The following is a 21,737-nucleotide window of genomic DNA, read 5'->3' on the forward strand; positions in this document are numbered from 1 at the left end:
GCAAAGAATCACCAGTCAATCACAGAAACGAGTATCATTCAGCTGAGGACTGCAATCTCCAAGCGGTTCAGGCAAATAACCATGCTATAAAGGCACAGGGAGTTCACCGTCACGAGGAACAGCTATTATAAGTAAAATAACTGCTATGATTTCAGAGACTTTTAAGAAAAACACCGTTTACAGCATTTACTGTCACGGCAGATTACAGTAGTGCAAAACACTCAATAAATTTCTCATTTTGATGCTATAAAGTTCACGGTTAGGTGGACATATACGTCGGGAAGGGCGGTGTGCTGCATATACGCTGTTTTTTAAGTGCCTATAAGTGCGGCTGGCTTTATGTTTCTCGAAGCTCGGAGCTTCACAGCTTGGTCATCATGTATCTCCTCAGATGGCCTTCAACCCCGAGATCTTCTTCAATCTGCTGCTGCCGCCCATCATTTTTCACGGAGCGTACAGTTTAAACCAGGTGCGCAAGTCCTGTTCATATTTAAAACTACGATCTGTTTTTTTCATTCATGTGCGCTGACTCGCTGCCGTTTCTTCTGACGCAGAGGCAGTTTTTCAAGAACATTGGCTCCGTTTTGACCTTCGCCCTCATCGGGACTCTGCTCACTTGCGGGATTATAGGGTGAGTCCTGCTGATGAATGGAGGAATCCGGTGATACTGGGGGACATCAATGTCCCGGATGTCGCTGATCCCCCGGGATATAGAGGCTATGACCCGTTTGCCAGCAACAACACGCTTTCATTACATTTCATTTTACGCCGTATGAAAGATAAGAAATAAAAAGGGAAAAGAAAAGAAATCAGAGCGAAAAGACATCTGGGAGATACGTGTGTAAACCGGAGCATGAGCAGAGCATTAAAGGAAGCCAGTGGAGACAGCAACAGCTTACACTTACAGTCGCTCGTTTCCAAACTACAGCATGCTTACTCCTTATCTTTTCATTTTGAAAACCAACTGGTCTGGAGAATTTCACCGCTGTGTTATTACTTCTCTCCAGTTTTAATTGCCGTAGAATGACATTGAATATATGCGGCCTCATTCAAATACATCAATTGTATTTGGAGCATCTAAATTTTGCGTTAAGAATGTATATATTCTTGGCCATTAGCGATCTGCTTCGTCACCAATAGGGGGCGCTGATCGCCTTTGTTAAATTTGTAGTAGCCCAAAGTAACACCACTCTGCCAGCTGAAGTGCATCTTTTCACACGTTCAACAGTTTGGCGATTGAAAGCATTTTTGTGTTTCAAATCGTTCGACTTACATGGAGTTATTGTCTGATTAGGGATCGTATTTCGCTTATGGTTTTGTGTTTCTGTTCTTTGCGGTTCTGCCTAGTTTTCGAGGTGGTTCTGGATTGTGGTCTTTTGCTGGTTATTAGGAGCAGATGTCGGTACCGGGCTCCTTCCACAGTGTCTGAGTTTGGCATTTGGCTTGGCAAGGATTTACTGCAGCCCTCTGGCTTGAAGCAGTAGGACAGATGTGCACAGCATCTCTGTGGAGGAATCCAGATGTTACCTGTCCCTCAGAGCCACCTGTCTCCTTGGCTTTAACCACGGCCAAACTGCCCCCCTTGATATATAAACCAATTTTGATGTCAGTATCTACACCTCCAGTCATCCATTGCAGCTTTCGGAACATGTACAAAATCTCCTTATCCACTGAAACTCCTTCTTCCAGAAGCACACTGTGCAGTCTGTGGTCCAGTCCTGGGAGATCGACGATGCTCAGAGAACAGCATCAGGCTGAGGTCTGTGTGTCATCAGGATATCATAGACTCCTTTACCTTGTTTCTGCTCTATTTGATCCTGAGGTTCAGGCATGTAAGCCCACCCCCTCCCCCGGCAGTGATCGCTTTTTACCAGCGTGTTTCTCTCTGGGGTTTCTCTCAAGGTGACAGCTCACTCTCCATGCCGTCTGGTACGCAACACCAGCCAAACTCTGGACTGGAAACACCCACCAGCCTCATACAGAAGTAACTCAACATACCTTTTAGTTAGCATTTTCCTGGGGATATACAATATATTGCCAAAAGTATTGGGACACCTGCCTTTACACACACATGAACTTTAATGGCCTCCCATTCTTAATATATAAGCTTTAATATGGAGTTGGCCCACTCTTCTGGGAAGGCTGTCTACAAGGGTTAGGGGTGTGTTTATGGGAATTTCTGACCATTCTTCCAGGAGAGCATTTGTGAGGTCAGGCACTGATGTTGGACGAGAAGGCCTGGCTCGCAGTCTCTGCTCTAATTCATCCCAAAGGTGTTCTATTGGGTTGAGGTCAAGGTTCTATGCAGGTCAGTCAAGTTCCTCCACACCAGACTAGCCCATTAATGCCCCTATGAACCTTGCTTTGTGCACTGGTGCACAGTCATGTTGGAACAGGAAGGGGCCATCCCCAAACTGTTCCCACAAAGTTGAGAGCATGAAATTGTCCAAAATGGCTTAGAATGCTGCAGCATTACGAGTTCCTTTCACTGGGACTAAGGGGCCAAGCCCAACCCCTGAAAAACAACCTCACACCATAATCCCCCCTCCACCAAACTTTACACTTGGCACAATGCAGGCAGGCAGGTATCGTTCTCCTGGCAACCGCCAAACTCAGACTTATCCATCAGATTGCCAGACAGAGAAGCATGATTTTTCACTCCAATCTGAAGGCCACACGAAGTTTGGAGGTCTGTAGCTACTGAGCGGCTGAGTTGCTGTTGTTCCCAATTGCTTCCACCTTGTTATAACACCACTAACAGTTGACCGTGGAATATTTAGTAGCGAGGAAATTTTACAAATGGACTTATTGCACAGGTGGCATCCTATCATGGTAACACGCTTGAATTCACTGAGCTCCTGAGAGCAACCTAATCTTTCCCAAATGTTTGTAGATGCAGTCTGCATGTCTAGGTGCTTGATTTTATACACCTGTGGCTATGGAAGTGATTGGAACACCTGAATTCAATGATTTGGAGGGGTGTCCCAATACTTTTGGCAATAGAGTGTATGTGTACTAATCAAACCAGCAAAAATGCAGCTGGGGGAACTATGATAAGCAGACAGTCCCGACGCCTGGGGCGCTGTTAGTGTAACATCTACAGATCCCGGAGGGAACCTGACCTGGAATTTCGCAGTTCTGCTTTGGAAAATTATCGTAATTTCTTTGACCCGTTACATTTTCTGTAAAATTGATGATTCAGTGGAAGCATACTGGCAGGGTAACAGTGGGCAAACGCTCCCATAAATGTGTTGTGTCAGGTCACCAGGCCTGAGGTGGAGTTCATGCAGTGCATCCCATAATATGTCTTTTAGCGTCTTCCCCTTGTCTCCTTGGTAGACCAGCTGCTGATGGTTTCATTAACTATACAGACGCTCCTCTACTTACGAAGTTTCAACTTACGAACTGTCAGACAAACGAACGAAGGAGACTGTGAGTCCAAATTATGTTAATTGGGATCCCGTTTCCTGTCCGCAACATCAAATTCTTTTCTGCGTGCCAATTCCACCTAGTAAGCCTTCTGGCTCCTACTCCCGCCACGCAGCGTGTGTGTGTGTGTGTGTGTGTGTGTGTGTGTGTGTGTGTGTGTGTGTGTATATATATACAGTGGTACCTCAGAACTCGAATTTAATCCGTTCAAAACTCCAGATCGAATCCTAAAAAGTTCGAGTTCTGATCGAATTTTCCCCATAAGAAATAATGGAAAACCAATTATTTGGTTCCCGGCCCCAAATAAATATAAATAAACCTAAATATGTTTTTTTTAGCATTTAAACTGAGCATATACTGTACTAAACACATCTAAGCACATTTATCAAAATATTAATTTGTAAAGTAAGAAAATAAATGTATCCTAACAATGTGTAAAGTTAAAAAAAAAAACAATGTGTCCTGCCCCGATCGTCCGCTCCTTCTGTGTGCCACGCCCCCTCATTAATTCCGTGTGGAATCCCCGTGTGATCAGCTCTTTCTGGTTGTTGTCATTAGTCCTCTGTATTTAGTCCGCGTTTCAGTTTGTTTCCCCAGTCCAGTCATTGTATTGTCCGTTTGCGTTTTGCCTGCCTTACCTGTAATTAGACCCCGTATTCCCCGATACCCTGATGACTACGCCTTTGTCTCCGTTCCGTCCCCACTCGGCACGACAATATTATTATAATTAAATGTAATAATGGTTTATTATTAATATTAAAATAATGAATACGAAATCTTTATTTTTAAATGTATTTTATTATATAATAATAATTACTGTTAGTGTCTATCATTGTCTAAATGTATTTTTACTGTCTAAATATATGTATTCAGCTAATGTAAACGTACAGGATGCTATCACAGCGAATGCGAGACAGACTGAAGCGTTACAATTTGTTTCCGCTGAGAGAGTCTGATGCTGTGTGACTCATTTCTCCACGCGTACAAATTATCTTAGGTCGGTGTTCACGGTTTGACTTCTGAGATTCAGATCGAGCTCTAGGCAATTTTTTTTTCGAACTGGTTGGTTCGACTTTTAAGAAATTCGAGTTCTAATGAGTTTGAGAGCTGAGGTACCATTGTGTATATATGCGTATATATGTGTATGTGTTTATGTATATGTATACATATATATATATTACTCAGTATTTTTTTATTACATTTTTTCTCAGTATTTTTAAATATATTTTTCCCCTCCCTTAACATCTGAAAAATGCTAAGTTATTGCAACTTCTGGAAGTGAGTTTCCATCTGCACAGAAGCTTTGGGTGCTTTTCCACCACACCAGGTACTGTACTTTATATAGTACTTTCGGTATTTTCCCTTTTCCACTGACTTATAATTTCACTAATTTTACAGACTTTAAAGTAAGAAAAAGTCTGATCTTAATCTAACAGACTAGTGAAGTAAGAAAAGTTTTTGTGTCACACATCGTCCAGCCCGATATTGTAGCCCCGGCGAGATGCGCTGAGCATGCTGGGACATTGTATATAGCCCTTTGTTCGATAATGTTAATATTTGTTGTATTTCCCAATTATCGTGTGTGTGTTTGCCCAAGTCTTATGTGAACCCTGTCCGATCCTCGCACGTCTTTAGCACACAGCGCCTGTGTACTTTACTGTCCACCGTCAGACCTCCCTGTTTTTTTAGTCCTGTTCAGGATTAAATAAAAAGACTTCACTTTTTTTTTTAGAGCTATTGCCACCCCCCCCCTTCTTTGTGAAAAACAGGGAGCCCCACCTCATTCTGCAAATCAGAAACAGCATTTCTCCAATCCCCCAGAGCACAGTACAGCAGGAGCGTCAGCCAGAACATCTGCCGCAGAAAAAATGCAGTCACACCTAAAACGGAAACAATTTTGCAAAGTGTGATGATGTGGCACCTTCCTGGTCCTGCAGCATGGTGCAGCACGGCCTGTCGTTATGGAAAGGGCTGGAGGAGCAGTAAGACTCCCTGGTGTTAAAAGCCCACTGGCTCACTCTGGCCTGACCGACTTACTGTTTCTCCTCTCTGTGAAGAGACAGCCTGCCTGATGTTTGGCACCGCGGTAAAAATCACCACAGCCTTCAATTCCCTGCACTCTTTTGGAGGCTGTTTGGACCTGATTGTCACACTTGCGGGACTTGTTTGACATGTCCCCCTGCAAGTGACTTTCTGGGGCAATATTTCATTAGACTGCTTTTGTGGTCAAATTAACAAGTTAATAATTGGTCTTTTGTACTAATTAACAGCCCAAGAGCGTAATAGGAAATGAGTTCACCTGATGTGGCACGAACCACCAGAGCATGTGCAAGTTCTCCCTGCTACAGTCATCTGGACCACTAAGCCCCGCCCCCATCTCCATAGCGCCCTCGTTGCCGTGGCACCCGCATCACCCTGGCGCTGACACTGTACCCCTTCCCAGGTTTTGCATGTTCGGCTTCGTGCAGCTGATGGTACGTCTGGGCCACGTCGTGGATGGTGATTTCAGCCTCAAGGACTGCCTGTTGTTCGGCTCTCTGATGTCAGCCACTGACCCAGGTACGTGCGGAACATTCTGCCCATTTCCACTGCAGCCCCCAATTCAATCGCACCCTGACCTACCGCACTGGCATACGCTCAGACTCGCTGCTTATTTCGCCCTGCACTGCATTATGTAACCCGACTTGGGGGGGTAATTTCACAGGTAATCTGCAGGTGAGCTCACAAAGTGTCCCAGGTGACCCCCCTGCCCCAACGCCCACATAGCCTTGTGACGTGATTACGCGCCGTTCCTGTAGCGATGTTTCTACGAAAGTATTGCCAATGTCATTTCTCGAAAAATTGAATTTGCTTAAACAGCTTAATTGGAATTTGATGAAAGCTCATGCAGATGCTCTGTCTTTCCCAACATGCTGTTGTTTTGTTAGTGTTAAATACTTCACTGGTGAGTGTTGAGGTGTCATTTCTGTGATTGATCTCACTCTGGTCCTCTCTGCCGTGGTGTGTCAGCTCTCTCCCTAACAGAGGTGTGCGAGGGGCAAGGTCACCCTGAGGATGGAGACCAGGAACCGCGTGTTGGTGGTGCCCCTCTGCTTGGCATGGCTCTCTGCACATGGCATTTAAATTATCCAAACCGTAGACATGCAGCCTCTTGTTATAATGCGATTGCAGCCCAGTGATTTCAAGTGGCACTTAGTAAACACTCATGAGACATGAATCAAAGCAACGATTGTCAGACTTTCCAGCAAAATCAGAGGCCTCCTCTGAACCAGTCTGGGGGGAACAGGTGAGCTGTGCGGATATGGGTGATGTGCTGGTCGCCCCTGGTCGGGGGTGAGGGGCGGTCACACAGTTCCCATGGCTCTGTTCTAAGTCCAGATCAGGTTTTCTCAGAGTTTCCCTGTTGACTTTCATGAGTTCCCCACGTGTGGGAAACATGGCCATGAAATCCAGAAGGGGGCAGGGGGCACTCCCCGGAATCCATTCCCAAGGCTGAAAGCCGTGTTCAGATATCGGGAGGGATTAGTCAGTCTGGGCTAGCGTTAGCAACACTACGAGCAATGACCTGGTCCCTGGTCCCACTGGAAGATCAGACCGAGAATTTCCGTGCGGGAATGCGGACAGAGGCATTACGGCCTCAGCTGACCGGGGATGCGTCCCATGTGTGATTTCCGGAAGGTCAGGGTCCAGTCTTCTACTTTGGGGGTGGAGGAGGAGTCAGGGGAGGAGGAGTCAGGGGAGGAGGAGTCAGGGGCGGAGTCACTGCTTATTCTGCTACAGTAACCATGCTGCTTTGGGAAGACAGAGAGGGCTGATAGTGAGGCAGGGGGCCAGAGGGGGTCCAGGTGTAGTGCTTCCCTGGTGGTGTGTATGTGTGTGTATGGGGGGGGGGGGGGGGCTGCCTTGGGCTTCCCCCACAGGGCCACACGGTGAGGAGGTGGCTGAGAATCGGCGTGACTGGGGGGATCTAAACAGAATCCTAATCAGTGTGTGAACACAAGGGAGGGGGCACCCCCAGGTCAGGTGTAACGGCCGTCTGCGCACTGTGGGGGTGTGAATCAACACCCTGCCGCACTTTCAGCAAGCAGCCCACCCGGAGGCTCCCTGCTCTTATTACCACGTAAACCCAGTAGATCAAGCATATTAGCCACACCCACTGGTGACCATGATCACACAGGGGACACCAGATACCCTGGAACACCCTCAGCACAGGGCTGGTGGGCCGCCCTCACCAAGCCTTCTATGGCTCTCGCTTGGGGGAAGTGAACCTGTACGTGATGGAGACAGATGATGAAGGGGCTCAAACCTACAGACACATGTTACACCAGCCGTTTAACACCGCTGGGAATTTTACTTAACAAAAATATCTTGAGGGCAGAAGGAGAAATGATTGGTTCAGAGCGATAATCAATCAGATTGTAGAGGAGGTGGGTCCAAGCAACGAGAGGAGATGGGACCAACCAATCAGATATTTTGATCCCACCTCCTCTAGTTGCTTGGACCCACCACTACAATCTGATTGGTTATCTCTCTGAACCAATCATTTCTCCTTCTGCCCCCAGAACATTTTTATGTAAGTAAAACTCCCACGAGCTTTAAGACTGTCATGCCGGCCCTTTAAGACCATCACCCCAGCTGTTTAAGACAGTCAGACCAGCCCTTTAAGACCATCACCCCAGCTGTTTAAGACAGTCATGCCGGCCCTTTAAGACCATCACCCCAGCTGTTTAAGACAGTCAGACCAGCCCTTTAAGACCATCACCCCAGCTGTTTAAGACAGTCAGACCAGCCCTTTAAGACCATCACCCCAGCTGTTTAAGACAGTCAGACCAGCCCTTTAAGACCATCACCCCAGCTGTTTAAGACAGTCAGACCGGCCCTTTAAGACCATCACCCCAGCTGTTTAAGACTGTCATGCCGGCCCTTTAAGACCATCACCCCAGCTGCATAGATACCCCATTATTAAGCCCGACATCCTGATGTGGTCTCAGGCCTGGGGTGGGGGAGTCAGGGCCAGGAGGGGGCCCAGGTGGGAGGGACTGTATATCGTGGGGTAGCACATCCCCCCCCACGCACCTCCATGTCTCTCTGTGCCTCTTAAAGTGACGGTGCTGGCCATCTTCACGGAGCTGCGTGTGGACTCCGATCTCTACATACTGTTGTTCGGCGAGAGCGTGCTTAACGACGCCGTGGCCATCGTGCTGACATAGTGAGTACGGTGCGTCACTCACTTCTTGTCACCTGTGCCCACTCGAACTAAACAGCATGTGTGATCTTCCTGTTTTCCTTCCTTTTCCATTTTTTCATTCGCCCCCCCCTGAGAGACGCGGCCACAGCAATAGCCATTTATCTCACCCGTAATGTGACCCTAAATATCACCATGTTGGCAGCCCGGTTTAGACCCAATGTCCCTTCTCCCTTTCAGCACCATATCAAGCTACGACGCAGCCACGGGAGGGTCCGCCTTCCATGTCGGCTCCTTCTTCCTCTCCGCCGCGCGCTTCTTGGGGGTCTTCGCTGGCTCCTTCACCATGGGTCTGGCGTACACCGTCATCACGGCCCTGATATCCTTTCCGCGTCATGCGTGTCATGATTCTGAGGCACAGACAAGTGTAAAGTTTGGCGGAGGGGGGATTATGGTATGGGGTTGTTTTTCAGGGGTTGGGCTTGGCCCCTTAGTTCCAGTGAAAGGAACTATTAATGCTGAAGCATTCAAAGCCATTTTGGACAACTTCATGCTCCCAGCTTTGTGGGAACAGTTCGGGGATGCCCCCTTCCTCTTCCAACATGACTGGGCACCAGTGCACAAAGCAAGGTCCATAAGGACATGGATGAGCGAGTCTGGTGTGGAGGAACTTTACTGGCCTGCAGAGACCCCTGACTTCAACCCGATAGAACACCTTTGGGATGATTTAGAGAAGAGACTGACCGCAGAAATGCTCTCCTGGAATAATGGTCAAAAAATCCCATAAACACACTCCTAACCCTTGTGGACAGCCTTCCCAGAAGAGCTGAAGCTGTTATAGCTGCAAAGGCTGGGCCAACTCCACATTAAAGCCTACGTATTAAGACTGGGATGTTATTAAAGTTCATGTGTGTGTAAAGGCAGGTGTCCTAATACATTTGGCAATATAGTGAACATTGTGTGCAATTACCCAGAATGCATTCTGTCACAGGCACATTATATATCTGGTTTACTCGCACTGACTGGTTTTCCTTGACCCAGCCGTGGGCAGTACGTGACCAAGTTCACTCAGCTGAGAGAGCTCCCCCTACTGGAAACTGGGCTCTTCTTCCTGTTCTCCTGGAGCTCCTTCCTGTCAGCAGAGGCCTGTGGTCTCAGTGGTGAGTGACCCCTCCCTCCAACATGGCACCCCCCAGAGACCTAATGATCATTCAGCTGTAAATATTACAGACTGATTTAAGAGGCCCACAGACAGGTATGGAATGGGGTCCAAATTAAAACTGAAATGGAACACAAAATTGGGGGCAGATAAAGCCAGACAAACCTCTAATGTCCAGTAGTAGCAGTGGTGCATTGCAGTGGTGCATTGCAGTGGCACTGCATGCCGTGTGTGCAGCTCGGTGCTGTTTAATATCCAGCACAGGGCTCTAGCTAATCAGACCTCTCGCTTTAATTAGAGCCCCTCTGCATGGGTCAGCTGGGCTGCCTGTTTAATGAGTTTCTCTGCAGACCCCTCCCATAATAGATGCCCCCCCAATCCATGTTATTTGCATTTTCATGGAATTTTAATATCCATATTTAATATAAAAAAAAGTGCAGTGAGGGTGTGATCTATGCAGGGTCATGGTTTAATAAGTGCAAAGGTGGAACCTCGCTTTACTTCTCAAAACTTCTGTTTCCTTGAATTGGACCTTGATATATCCCAGCACCATGCCATCCTGTGTGACCGGCAGAGCAGCAGGTGGTGCTGACACTCTCTAAGCCTCTATGCTGTCTCCATGCGGCCGGCGTGCAGACTGCACCCCCAGCATTGTACAGTCTGCACCCCATTAATACAGCAGTCAGAGCTGTGGTCCCTGGCTCCCACCCTGATGTGGCCCTGATGGGGCCCCAGTGCAGCCTCAATGCAGCCCCAGTGCAGCCCCAGTGCAGCCCTCCCCTCCTTGCATAACATTAAATGCCACTCTCCTGCTTTTGCAGGCATTGTGGCGGTGCTGTTCTGTGGCATCACACAGGCGCGCTACACCATCCACAACCTGTCCTCCGAGGCCAAAGTCCGGACCACGCAGGTGAGAGCTGGCACACGCACACAAATGCACACAAACACACGTCCAACACGCCATGCGCCCACCACACACGCCATACACGTCCAACATGCCACACACACACCACACACATCCAACAAGCCACACACACACATCCAACACGCCACACACACACACCATACGTCCAACATGCCACACAGACACACACACACACATCATACACGTCCAACATGCCACACACACACCGCACAAGTCCAACACGCCACACACACGCCATACACGTCCAACATGCCACACACACACCACACACATCCAACACGCCACACACACACATCCAACACGCCACACACAGACACCATACGTCCAACATGCCACACAGACACACACACACACATCATACACGTCCAACATGCCACACACACACCGCACAAGTCCAACACGCCACACACACACCACACACGTCCAACACGTCACACACACACCACACACATCCAACATGCCACACACACACACACATCCAACAAGCACACACACACCACACACATCCAACACGCCACACACACACACCCAACACATCACACACACACACACCACGCATGTCCAACACGTCACACACACACCACACACGTCCAACATGCCACACACACCACACACATCCAACACGCCACACACACACACCCAACACACCACACACACACACACACCACACATGTCCAACATGCCACACACAAAACAGGCCACACATACACACTACAGGCCACACACAAACACTACATACATGCCACACACTGTAGGCCACACACATGCACTGCAGGCCACGCACACGCACTGCAGGTCACACACATGTCACACACACACGGTGCAAGCTACACATACATTGTTCACCAGTGTGTCCCTGTACCCTCTTACCAGGCTATGCCCATCGCAGCGTGTGACTGTGGTAATGCAATGCAGGTGTGTGCTTGCTATGTTCCTCTGTATGGGAAATAGGCTGAACAATAACACCACAATTAAGATGCCAAATAGCTGGGAGCCGCTGCTGCTCAGGGGCCCCCCAGCCGCCGGGGTAAATTAGCTGTCAGGCACCAGCTGATTTGGAGCCGAGTGTTCAGTGACTCCCTGCACGGTGCTCAGCGCCTTTGCCTGCTCGTCCTGCGATGCCAGGCTCTTAGGCATTCAGGAACCCTAATCATTATTCTTTCTCAGTACTGATCATACAGTTCATGATTATTTTCTTGACATGAATATTCTGTTTGCTCTTAATTAATTGTCCTCTAATTCTTAGAAGCATCAAACTGATGAAATGACTTTGGAGAATCGGAGGCTCAGAAAAATGCCAACAGACGCATTGGAGCACCATTTGAACCATAGGCGATACAGTTCATGGACAAATATTGACATATTTGTTGTACATGAGCATGTTAATATTGAATGATGTTCCTGAAAGGTAGGGTCTGAACCAGTTATGACTTTTCAGTGATGGAGAGATTAGCAGCTCTAAGATAAGAGATCCACTATCTGGCTCCAGGAAAACACTCGTGACTCAGAGTGATGTGACAGGCCTAAGGGACAGAAAAATCTAACAAAAAGGCCCTTGAAGACTGGAAGTCATTTCATTGGAAGACAGATACAGTGCAATTGGTCTCAGTTTGTCTGCCTGATTGACTGGTTCGTAAAGGAGTCTTGTAACCAACCATCTGTCCATTTTTTTAATGGGCGGTTCACCCCAGCACTGCTTTAGTGCTGTCCATCTAGGTTGTTCTGTTGGGAGTTGCCTAGTCTTGGAGATATCGGCCATGGTAATGTTGGCATTCTCTAAAATATAACAGGACTGGATGGCATTCTTTCTATGGTGATTAAAGCACCAAAAAATACATTTGAAAAATTCAACAGCAATGTCTCTTACTAGAAATCATGACCCAGTTACTCAAGGTAAAGCACAGACTTTATAGTGCGCAGTTTAATGTAGGAACTATTTTCTTCTGCCAAATTCCACAATCCAGTTGTAATACTGCGCAGAAGATAGCACCAGGAGGCTTGGGGCTCGGAGAGCTGCAGACAGGGTGGATGATGTTTAAAACTGATCCTCCGGCCAGGATGTTGGACATCTCTGGGTCCTTAGCTCTTGAGGCTGATCCTCTGATTAGCTGTGAACTTCCAGGGTGAATTTGACCAGGCTGATTGTAAGACATTGCAAGCAATCTTTGCTTCCATTTTGGAGACGGACATCATCCCAACTGACTGCAAATGGGACTTGTTCTCCCTATCTGGAAAGGGAAGGGTGATTGTTTGGATTATGGCAAATACAGAGGGATGGCACTGCATTCAGTGCCGGGTAAGGTCCTTGCTAGGGTCATCCTCAAGAGGATCTTTGATCACTTGCTTACCTACCAGCGACTGGAGTAGCCTGGTTTTATGCCTAAGAAGTCCATCGACCGCATCCTGGCACTGAGGGTTTGAGCTCAAACACGAATATCGGCAGGATTTCTTTACAGCCTTTGTCAAGCTCCGTAAAGCATTTAGCTGCTCTGTAGGATATCCTGAGACTTTGTGAGATTCCCCCAAAGTTGCTGGACATCATGACCGGCCTGAACACTTGTACTATGAGTGCCGTGCGAAGTGGAGACAGAACCTCCGCGTTCTTCCCAGTTGATTCTGGTGTTCTTGCTCCTGCTCTGTTCAGTGCTTGCATGGACTGGGTGTCGTGCAGGGTCCTGAGGTCCTGCAGCTGTAGGGTATCTGTTGGTGAAGAAACATTCACTGATCTTGACTTTGCCAATGATGCTGTGATCTTCGTCAATGGAAGCCCTGATCGGGGCTCTCGAGAGACTGAGTGAGGAGTCTGAGTGTCTAAGCTGGAGAGTGTCCTGGATAAGAACCAAGATCCAGGCCTTTAATGACCTGTTGGGCACAGCCATCAGCAGTGTGTCTGTCTGCAGAGAGAATTTCAACTGTGTCCAGAGTTTCACTGACCAGAGGCAACATTCATGTCTCCAGTGACTCTTCCTATGAAATCAGTAGATGGATTGGGAGAGCATGGGGGTCACGAGGTCATTGGATAGGGGTGTGTGGCTCCCGATATCATTGCAAGAGGACGAAGGTCCAAGTCCTTAGAGTCCTGGTGCTCCCTGTTTTGCTGCATGGCTGTGAGACATTGACCATATCCAGTTACTTGAGATGAAGACCGGACACCTTTGATACTGTGTCTCTTCAGAGAATCCTTGGGTACCGCTGGTTTGACTTTGTGTCGAATGAACAGCTGCTCAGGGAGTCCCGAATGAAGCACATGACCTGCATTGTGAGGGAGCCATGTGGCGCGATTCCGTAAGGGTGGTCCGGCTCGCAGGATCCTCATTGCAGTGGCTGGACCAGACCATGTGGACGCCCACGCAACCCCTGGCTGCGGCAGATAGACGACCATTTCCAGAGGCTGGGCATAGACCACGTGTTGACCTGGGGGGTTGTTAACCGGGATCCTGAGGTGTTCTGTCGAGTGGTGGGTGCAGCAACGCGCTGCACCAGTGCAGGCTCCCCAAGCTGACCTGACCTGGGGTGAACTTCCCATTTATGCAGCTGTCCTGGTCAGGGTCTTGGAAACCTCCAGTGCTGATCTCGTTAAATGTGTAGCATCACAAATGTGTATCCAAGTAATCTTCAATTCCTGGTTGAACCTGTCTGTTATCTCACCGCCCCGCCCTCCCCCTAGCTGTTTGAGTTCCTGAACTTCCTGGGCGAGAACTTCACCTTCTGCTACATCGGCCTCGCCATGTTCACCTTCCACACGCACGTCTTCCAGGTGTTTTTCATCTTCGGGGCCTTCGTATCCTTCCCTGCGGTACCTTCCGGAAAGATGCGGCCTTGTTTTGCTGTTTTTTTCCAGTCTCATTCTATCTGTTAGAGTGGCCTGCAGAGCAGTTATTCTTACTATTTTAACATTTTAATTTTAAAGCAGTTACCCATCTTCCAGCCACTTACCCTGAGCTGGGTTACCGGGGGGCCTGGAGCTTGTCCCTGAGGCAGTGGGACACCCTGGGCGGCATGCCAGTCCATTGCAGGGCACACACATAACCACACACCAGGGGCAGTTTAGGGACACCAGTCAGCCTGACTGCTTGTCTTTGGACTGGGGGAGGAAATTGGAGAATCCATAAGAAACCCACATGACAGAGGGAGAACATGCAATCGCTGTTTCTAGGGCAAGCCCAGGGAGTGGCATTACACCAGAACCCTACAGTATAGCAAACTGGTAGATCTCTTAAGAGGATCTCACATAGATTTCCATTACATCACACATGCCTCCGTGTGTTGCTGAGGTTGACAGCTCTGACCCTGAACAGACGATCACTTATGTGGCCTTGAGTCGCATCCACACAGCTGTCCATTATGCTGGCGAGGGCCTGTAACATCTACCCCCTGTCCTTCCTGCTCAACCTGGGCCGGCACCGGCGGATTCCCAGAAACATCCAGCACATGATGATGTTCTCAGGTACGACACCTGCAGGGCCTCCGCACTGACATGCACCCACATCCTGAACGACTCCCTGATGACAAACATGCAAATCCGCCATGATGAAGTTTAATTAAAATGCGGTTTGTTGATTATCTGACTTGTTAATAAATAAAAAAATAGTATGCTGAGGGGAGCCAGAGCTGCTCTCGAAATGATTACACTCCGGGGAGCGAATGGGGGCGAGAATGCAGAAGTGATAACATTGTATGTCTCAGGCCTTGAGCAGACCGGGGCTTCATGACAAATTGTGGAAATGTGGGGCAGTTAGGGGAGGAGCTCGGGTTCAGATCTGGACTGTTCACCACTTAGGGATGAGGGGGAGGGATGGAAATCAGCAGGAGAGCTGACTGAGGGATGGTGGCAGGGGGCCACTTAAGGGCCCCTCTGCTCATTAGCATTTTTAGCATTTTAGCTGTTTATTAGCTTCTGGCTGAGTTGCCCATAGTCCTATGCTCCACATCACCGCCCTAGTGGCTAGCCACTGACATGACATGCCCCTGTCTTGCAGGTCTGCGTGGAGCTGTGGCGTTTGCCTTGGCAGCTCAGGACACGTCCACAGAGGCCCAGCGGGCCATACTCAGCACCACACTACTGGTGGTTCTGGTCACCGTGTGGGTGATGGGCAGCGCCACCGTGCCTATGCTGGGCTGGCTAGACATTCGGTAGGTCTTGCGGCCGAGCTCTGGTTTGCCCCATGTGTGCCCCCTGTTGGTGAAGGTCCTTACTGCTCTGTGATCCGATTCTATTAAACCTCTAGGAGGAGCTTAGTCTGAATGGCCATGGAGCTTTTTTAAAGGTCAAGTTGCAGTAGAAATAAATCCAGCCTTGGGGCCATAAGTTTCTGCTCCAGTTGCTGGCTTGCATCTGGCTTCAAAGCTCTGACTTCCACTGGGGTCTACAGGAGATTATGGGGTGTTATGGGAGTGTAACGGGAATGGTGGCCTGATTGCCAAGCTCATCTAAGCAGCCTGTTGTTCCAAAGTACTGTATCGGCCCTGTAGAGTCCAGGAATGCCAAGATTCACGTTGAAATGCCGCTCCTGACCGGGGCAGATAGTTTCCCCCCAGAAATTAACTATATGCAGCCACTGCAAGCCACCAGGAAAACGCCCCCACATCACTGTGATTCACGAGGCACGGGCAACTTGGCAACGTTTACGCAAACAGATCCGTTTATTAGGCGTCTCCCGGGACAGCAAATCCACAGCTACGGAGATTTGCCAGCTCAGCCAGGGCAACATCAAGTGATGGATTGCAGAGGCGGAGCCAGAGTCCACATGAGCCCCTGTAGGCAGGATTCGCAGCTCTGCGGAGCTTTCCTAACACCCTACCCCCAGTAAGAGGTCCACACTCGTTCCTGGGGGAAGGGTTTGAACCCAGGCTGCCACGCGGCATGACATCTCTGCTGTTTGCTCTGAGAGTTAAAAAGTTGCTGCTCTGTTGATGGTTTTATGAGCAGCGTGACACCAGGACACAAGGGAAGCTGCCATCTGTTGGAGGGGTGCTGGCCAACCAGCGATTCGCAGTGAGCTCCCAGCTGTTGATAGGATTGTAACCCTGCCCCCAGCATGGAGCAGGTAGTGCTGGCGCCCCCTATGGGCTTCTCTGAGGGCTGCTGTTTATACCTTGATTTAGGTGCATTCCGGATGCCGTCAGTCCTGCCGACTGGGTTACAGGACAGCGATACTGCACAAGTCTCAGCTAGAATTTTTGTCATTAAAATCACGTTTTCTGGAAATACTGATTCCGGCAGCTGCACATTTATGATCCTGGCATGCTAGCTGGGATTTGTCTTTTTTTTCCTGAAGAATCCCCCCCCCCCCCCCCACAAGTGTGATTATAGTTTGAGTTTTTTAATTTAGCTTTTATTTGTCACGTCCTGCCCATCAAATCCATGTGACCCTCCTGTCTCCTCCCTGGCATGACCCTAACAAGCCATGTCCTTTACTCCTGTCTCTTACCTCTCACACTCTTCACTCCTCTTGTTACCTCCCTTGTTTGCTCTGTAAATACGCACTTGCCACTCCTGTGTCCCCCAGTCCTGTCACTGAGGTCATTCCATCATGTTGCCGGTGCCCTTTCCGCTCCCACTCCTCCTGTTTTGATCCCCCGCAACCTTTGTTTTGCCGCAACACCTACCCCAAGTCCTTTGTGCTGGGACATTATTTTTATTTTATTTTCAATATTCATTTGTAATCCAGGTTAGTTTTAGTTCATTTTCAGTGTGATTTTGTTTTTTAAAAGATATGTTTCTATTTAGTTCTGTATTTTAGTTTAGTTTAGTTTCAGTTTAAGTTTAGGTTTAGTAATTTTATTTCTAGGGATAGACTGAAATTTTTATGCCTGATCTTCAGAGACTCCTGCATGAATACACAGTGCACATAATGTACTGATGTCCTCAAAATGGGCAGAACATGTTCCAGGTATTATTAATGGTAGTTAAATATAAGCAAATCATTACTTTAACGATATACAAAGCAATGGAAAGTATTTGATGTTTGTTTTTATTTCAGTTATTTTTGGAAGCGTTATTCAATGTTTTCATCATTTTTTAATTGTATTTTCGTGTCTTATTTAATTTCAGTTCACAATAATGTATTTTTATAGTTTTCCTTTTCGTTAATGCTAATAACCCTGCCCCACGCTGGCTGTGTCCCTCCGTCATCTGTGCACATGAGCACATGTCTCTCAGGTGGGTTCTGACCCAGTCCCTGCTCACGGCATCGCAGCCAGCAGCCTGTTGGCAGGAGGGAGGGGAGGGTCTGGCTTCAGAAAGAGGCACCTGCAGGGGGCGCTCACTTGCACCATGACACGCCACAGGGGGCCTAATAGAGCACACGTCTGTGTCTGTAGGGTTTCCATGGCCTTCCTGAACTCTGCCATACTCCTTCAGAAACATTCAGCTGTAACGTTTTCTTTTTCTTTTTCAGTGACAGGTGGCGTTAGTTAAAGATTCTTGAAACTTTTCCGCTGGAGCAGAAGTAAACATGTTTATATTCACTCTTTGAGCCTCCTGTGCATTTGCTGCCCCCCTGTAAGGTCCTACTTTTCCCTGAAGCCGTGTTTGGGTCTCTGCCATTACAAATGACCACAGGCGGGGAACTTCAGACACCCCCTTAGGCTAAAGGTCACTGTGTCAGGAGGATGAGTCAGCATGGTGCTTCTGTCACTGCTGGCTCGCAGGTGACATCGTATGACACCTTGGTGACACTTGGTTTCACCAAGCTGGGAGGCCTGTGAGGCCGCTGGGGACAATGACGCGTGACCATGACCCCGAATGTTGGGCCATTTGGTGAATTCAATGCATTCTGTGCTGCAGTGGCCGTTGCCTCGTTATGGCCTGTATGCTGGGATTTTGGAGGATATTTATGGAGGCACTCTGCGAGGGAGGTGTGAAAGGAGCTTAATAAGAGCATAATGTGAGTATTACAGGAGCGTAACGGGAGCATAATGGAAGTGTAACATCAATGTAACAAGGGCATAACGGGAGTGTGATGGGGGTGTTATGGGAGTGTAACTGGATCGTAATGGGGGTGTTATGAGAGTGTAATGGGAGCGTAATTGGGGTGTTACGGGAGTGTAACGGGAGCATAATGGGGTGTTATGGGAGTGTAACTGGATCGTAATGGGGGTGTTATGAGAGTGTAATGGGAGCGTAATTGGGGTGTTACGGGAGTGTAACGGGAGCATAATGGGGTGTTATGGGAGTGTAACTGGATCGTAATGGGGGTGTTATGAGAGTGTAATGGGAGCGTAATTGGGGTGTTACGGGAGTGTAACTGGAGCATAATGGGGTGTTATGGGAGTGTAAAGGGAGTGTAATGGGGGTGTTATGGGAGTGTAATTGGATCGTAATGGGGGTGTTATGAGAGTGTAATGGGAGCGTAATTGGGGTGTTACGGGAGTGTAACGGGAGCATAATGGGGTGTTATGGGAGTGTAAAGGGAGCATAATGGGGGTGTTATGGGAGTGTAAAGGGAGCGTAATGGGGGTGTTATGGGAGTGTAAAGGGAGTGTAATGGGGGTGTTTTGGGAGTGTAACGGGAGCATAATGGGGTGTTATGGGAGTGTAAAGGGAGCATAACGGGGGTGTTATGGGAGTGTAAAGGGAGCGTAATGGGGGTGTTATGGGAGTGTAATGGGAGTGTAATGGGAGGGTACAGTATGGTGTGCAATGCCTGAGACGTGACAGAGGGAGGGTGCGGTTCACCTGCCAGCATCTGACCTGAAGCAGAGGAATCTCATCTTAAAAAGCCTGATATGAAATACGTACCTCAGGGACAACAGCATTTCTGCTGACGGTGACGTCAAATGTAGAATCATTCCCCACAGATCCGGTTTCACTGTGGGATTCATCTCAGCTCGGAGGACCTTTGTCTTATTAATGATCCACAAATATAAAGTCTGAAAGGAGGCAGTTTCCAGCTAAGTTTGCAGAGTTTGTGTAAGGATGCTGGTTTCTGTGAGTCCAGGATCTGACAGTAATGATCCTACAGTAAACACTTACCAGAGGGAGGGGTCCTGTTTTAACTGGTTACGGCTTTAAACACGCCACCCTCTGCCGGGCTCCCAGCATGCTTTGGGCTCTCCTGACGACACCCCACTCTCCCATTCACGCCCGGTAAACTGGATCCCAACACGAAGAAGAATCGCCTGACCCAGTATTGCTGTGAAAAGGCGTTGGAGGTGAAATTAGAGGAGTGAGTTGAGTGTGTGCTGAACTGGCAGAGCCTGGGAGTGTAATTTTTATTCTTCTGATTCTAAAAAGGCCCACGGTGATGTTATCGACAGAGGAATGCCACCTTCTAGAGGATTCTGTCTCGGCCCTGGCCAAAAGCAGCATGGCCTCTCAAGCGTGACCGAAAAAGAGTGACGTTTGAAAATTGCTCCCCCAGGCTGTTAAATCATCGCTATAACTTTGTGATACGTGTCATTAATCAGGGTGACCCGTTTATAAACCGTTTGTTGACAGAATAAAATGTATAACTGGAATCCCCTGGAAACCAGTGCTTTGTCACGAGCATGATAACGTCGCCTCATCCGTCAGAGGCATTCCCGGGAATCTGACAGTCTTCCTTGGAAACGGAGATCCCGCTCCCCTGTCTCCGGGTCGCGCTGTGCCTCTGAGGGGCGGGGCTTCATGCTGACTCCCGTATGCCCTCCTGCCCCCTAACCCAAACCCCACTCCGTCGCGGCATTAATTTTAATCGAGGGCTTCAGATGTGGGATTTCACTCAGGAAGTGCCTTTGTTACTGCAATTTCCTTACAAAGATTTCCTGTGCAAAAGTTATGAACCCGGTGGATCGTCAGCCCGTACTCATGGCCCCTTCCTCACGGCCCCCCTGCTGCCGTCCATCTGGTTGTTTTTAAGCATCTCCCCATGGAGAGACTCTTCCTCACAGTACGGCCACTCTCAAAAGTTAGAGAAAACAAACACCGCTAATCGACCGGATCTCAGCTCCCCAAGGTCGTCTTCCTGATATTTCTCACGCTTTCCTGAGTCAACAGCGCCTGTCAGCAGCTGAACATCCCAGATTCCGAAGCGTTCTGTCGGGTCAGGCCCTATCCTCTATCTCTGAGGATCACCGCAGGTCCCCCCCCAAACTCCCTTTCTGCTGAGTCACTGGGGGGAACACCTACCCTTGATGGTGAGTGGTACTCCCCAGAGCCTTGGCATGGAGCCGTGTGCCTGACAGGACACCGTGCACTTGAGGTCTCCTGGCTTAAGGTATTCAGGGGATCTGCTTGCCAGCGATAAAGAGCTGACATGTTTAAAACCCCACATCACCGCACCCAATTGGCCCAGGGGCCTTGATTAAAGGTGCCTTCCTCTGACCCAGCTTATAAAGTCAATGGAAGCTCACTCCCTTAATGAAGAGCCACTTCTCCTACTTGAGGGAACATTTCCTGGGTCCGGACTGCATCCTTAGTGCCTTTCCTGAGCTGTACGTGTTGTGAGATATTTGGGACACTTCCCAGGCAGACAGTGGATATCGGCGATCCCTTTAAGGCCACCGTGTAATGACAGTCACACCCACGGACCTAAGGGAGTTATCAGGTGTCCGCATTTACACAGATTTTCCAAAAATATGACCTACCTGTGTGATATATACGGGGGTATATCATATATCTGGGGACTCCAATTGTTACAGGGTTTTCTTTGACATGGATTGAAGCGTTTATGGTTGTTGCCAGCATCAATTCTCAGGCGTATGGAATTTAACCTCTCACGTGGTCCGACCTGATGAAACAGCTTATATGTAATGAGGAAAAATTACATTGAGTCCACTCTGACATTGACATTAATACATGCTATGTATTACTTTAAAAATGGCTCTTCGGGGACTGTCATGTGTGCACATGAGCACTTTTACTAGCGATAATTTGTTATGGAGCAGAACGACGAGAAGGATAATGTACAGTATGAGAGAAACAACAAGCAGCTGGCTTGTGATGGGAAGGTGCATTTTGAGGGTGGTGGTCTCAGATGGCATCAAGGCTCAGGAAGATGGACTGAGCTCTGCGCGTGGCACTAGCTTGACGGTATTAGGGTTGAAACGGTTTTCGC

The 21,737-nt window shown here is 48.5% G+C and overlaps 1 protein-coding gene across 1 annotated transcript in view; it reads left to right on the top strand.

The window, feature by feature from the left end:
* The window catches only part of LOC111840710 (sodium/hydrogen exchanger 9-like), a 32,169-nt gene that overhangs the window by 4,425 nt on the left and 6,007 nt on the right, over positions 1-21,737 (top strand). Inside the window, exons 3-12 of the mRNA XM_023805831.2 lie at positions 392-469; positions 555-631; positions 5,873-5,988; positions 8,533-8,638; positions 8,855-8,993; positions 9,669-9,774; positions 10,595-10,683; positions 14,366-14,479; positions 15,034-15,145; positions 15,678-15,831. Coding sequence (XP_023661599.2) covers positions 392-469; positions 555-631; positions 5,873-5,988; positions 8,533-8,638; positions 8,855-8,993; positions 9,669-9,774; positions 10,595-10,683; positions 14,366-14,479; positions 15,034-15,145; positions 15,678-15,831 — 1,091 coding nt within the window. The remainder of the gene's footprint in view (positions 1-391; positions 470-554; positions 632-5,872; positions 5,989-8,532; positions 8,639-8,854; positions 8,994-9,668; positions 9,775-10,594; positions 10,684-14,365; positions 14,480-15,033; positions 15,146-15,677; positions 15,832-21,737) is intronic.

This window comes from Paramormyrops kingsleyae, chromosome 1 (assembly GCF_048594095.1).
Source record: "Paramormyrops kingsleyae isolate MSU_618 chromosome 1, PKINGS_0.4, whole genome shotgun sequence".
NCBI lineage: Eukaryota > Metazoa > Chordata > Actinopteri > Osteoglossiformes > Mormyridae > Paramormyrops > Paramormyrops kingsleyae.